The 1818-nt window shown below is 43.0% G+C and overlaps 1 protein-coding gene across 1 annotated transcript; it reads left to right on the top strand.

The window, feature by feature from the left end:
• Positions 1-144: 144 nt before the first annotated feature.
• Positions 145-477, top strand: FOMMEDRAFT_154481 (uncharacterized protein; the record flags this gene model as incomplete). Its single annotated transcript, XM_007264974.1, has 1 exon — positions 145-477. The coding sequence occupies one exon, from the start codon at positions 145-147 to the stop codon at positions 475-477; it is 333 nt and encodes a 110-aa protein (XP_007265036.1).
• Positions 478-1818: the final 1341 nt, after the last annotated feature.

The raw sequence follows: 1818 nt of genomic DNA, 5'->3' as shown, positions 1-1818 counted from the left end.
CAAAACTAAGAACACAACTCGCCTTGAGAAAAGTTACTGAGCGGTTGCGCTCGTGCTACCGGCGCCCGCGAGAGAGAGAGAAAATAGAGTCAGCATGGCGAACTGAATTGCACGAGAAAATAGCACGGGGAGAGATACGGGACGATGGAAATAGGCTACGGATGGAGAGGGACAAGGAGATGCACGCACCGTTATTGGGGTGATTTCGATCTTGCGGCGACCCATGGCGCGCGTCTTCGGACGTGGTCAATGAAATGCAGTTATGCAGTAGTAGAGCAGCGGGTTGTGTTGGACACAGCAACGAATATTGAAGGAGTTGTTCTTGCGACGGCAGAGTGTGCGGTGGAAGCTAGTCGCGAGAGAGAGGGGAGAGATGGCGGGAAGAAAGCAAGAGATGTTGAGAGAGGAAAGCGGAAGGATGGAACGGGGGCGGGAGAGTGGATGAGCGAACTGAGCGTATCGAAAGCGTACAATTAGAGGTAGGAGGGACTTAGAGAAATAAACGCAAAACCAACACGCATGTGACACACACGTGACTTTTTTTCGTGGGAATTATAACTTGTGCACAAAATGAGTACTCATTTACTAGCTTAAATAACTAAAATTACTATTTACAATATACTAACTAAATAAAATTAATACTATAACAACTATAAGTTATACAAATGATTATACCATACTCACTGCATGTCAGGAGAATCTGAGAGGGGTAGCTTAGATCTGTATTAGTCATATTGTCATACCTAGAGTAAATATTGTTCTAGATTATGTAGTCAAATCCAATAGCTAGATTAATCTAGTGTAACTCAGCATACCTAGCTTTGATTTATGTGTAGATTATCTGGTAAAAGGTAAGTATACATATGTACAGATAGTCTTAACTTACCTGTAATTGGATGAATCTATCTCACCTAGACTAAGTGATTTATTAGATAAGTCTAGGATATGTAAATTGATCTGTACCACCCAAATGTAGATTCCTAGCATGTATAGACTTAACATTTTACAATGTGTCTTGACTCTCACTCTTTGTCTCACCACTACCACCCTTGTCTGTGTACAATCACTCCCAAGGTGCAATCCTCTCTCTGAACCAAGTAGGCACTCTCTTCCTCACCCATTCCATGCTTGACATCATGCTCAATAGGTCTAATTTGTATAGCACATGTATTTACATTTCCCAGTACTGTCCATGACACCATTTCGAACAGAGGCAGTAGCCCAGAAAGTAAGGGCATTGAGAGGCTTAGCAGTAAGGAGAGCGTTTGCAGTTGACCTTGACCTTGCAAGCACTCTGCATTGCCCATCTTGAAATCAGCAAAGTCCACCATCTCCACTTTGTGCACACTGCTACACATTGTATGCGGGTATCTGAACGGGCCACCATACAGCAAGCTATCAGCAGAGAGCGAGTCGAATTCTCTATAGTTGTCAGAATCAGTGGTTGACACTGATGAAGAAACGCTCGCGGTGCTTGCGGTAGAGCATGACGAAAGGTCACATGCGCGTGTGCCAGAACCTCGGACACGGCTCGACGATTTAGTGCGTTCACGTCTCTCTTTCTTACTCTCCTTCTCCTTGCTTACTGAAGGGAGCCACCACTACTGCCATTGTTGAGTCTTTCTTTCCCTTCTTACTCCTATCAGATTGCAAGGGCTGATAGACATACAGTGTGCGTCAAAAGTATTGTAACACCATATGACAATTTACTTTTTTGCTCGTAACTCAATCAAATCTTTATCAATTAAAGTACTGTAAATTGTAGAGTAAAGAAGGACTACTATGCTACTAAATAAAAGGCCATTAAATGATGATAAG

This window comes from Fomitiporia mediterranea (genome assembly GCF_000271605.1).
Source record: "Fomitiporia mediterranea MF3/22 unplaced genomic scaffold FOMMEscaffold_4, whole genome shotgun sequence".
Taxonomy (NCBI): Eukaryota; Fungi; Basidiomycota; class Agaricomycetes; order Hymenochaetales; family Hymenochaetaceae; genus Fomitiporia; species Fomitiporia mediterranea.
The sequence above is the reverse complement of the archived record's forward strand: the minus strand, read 5'-3'. Positions and strand labels throughout refer to the sequence as shown.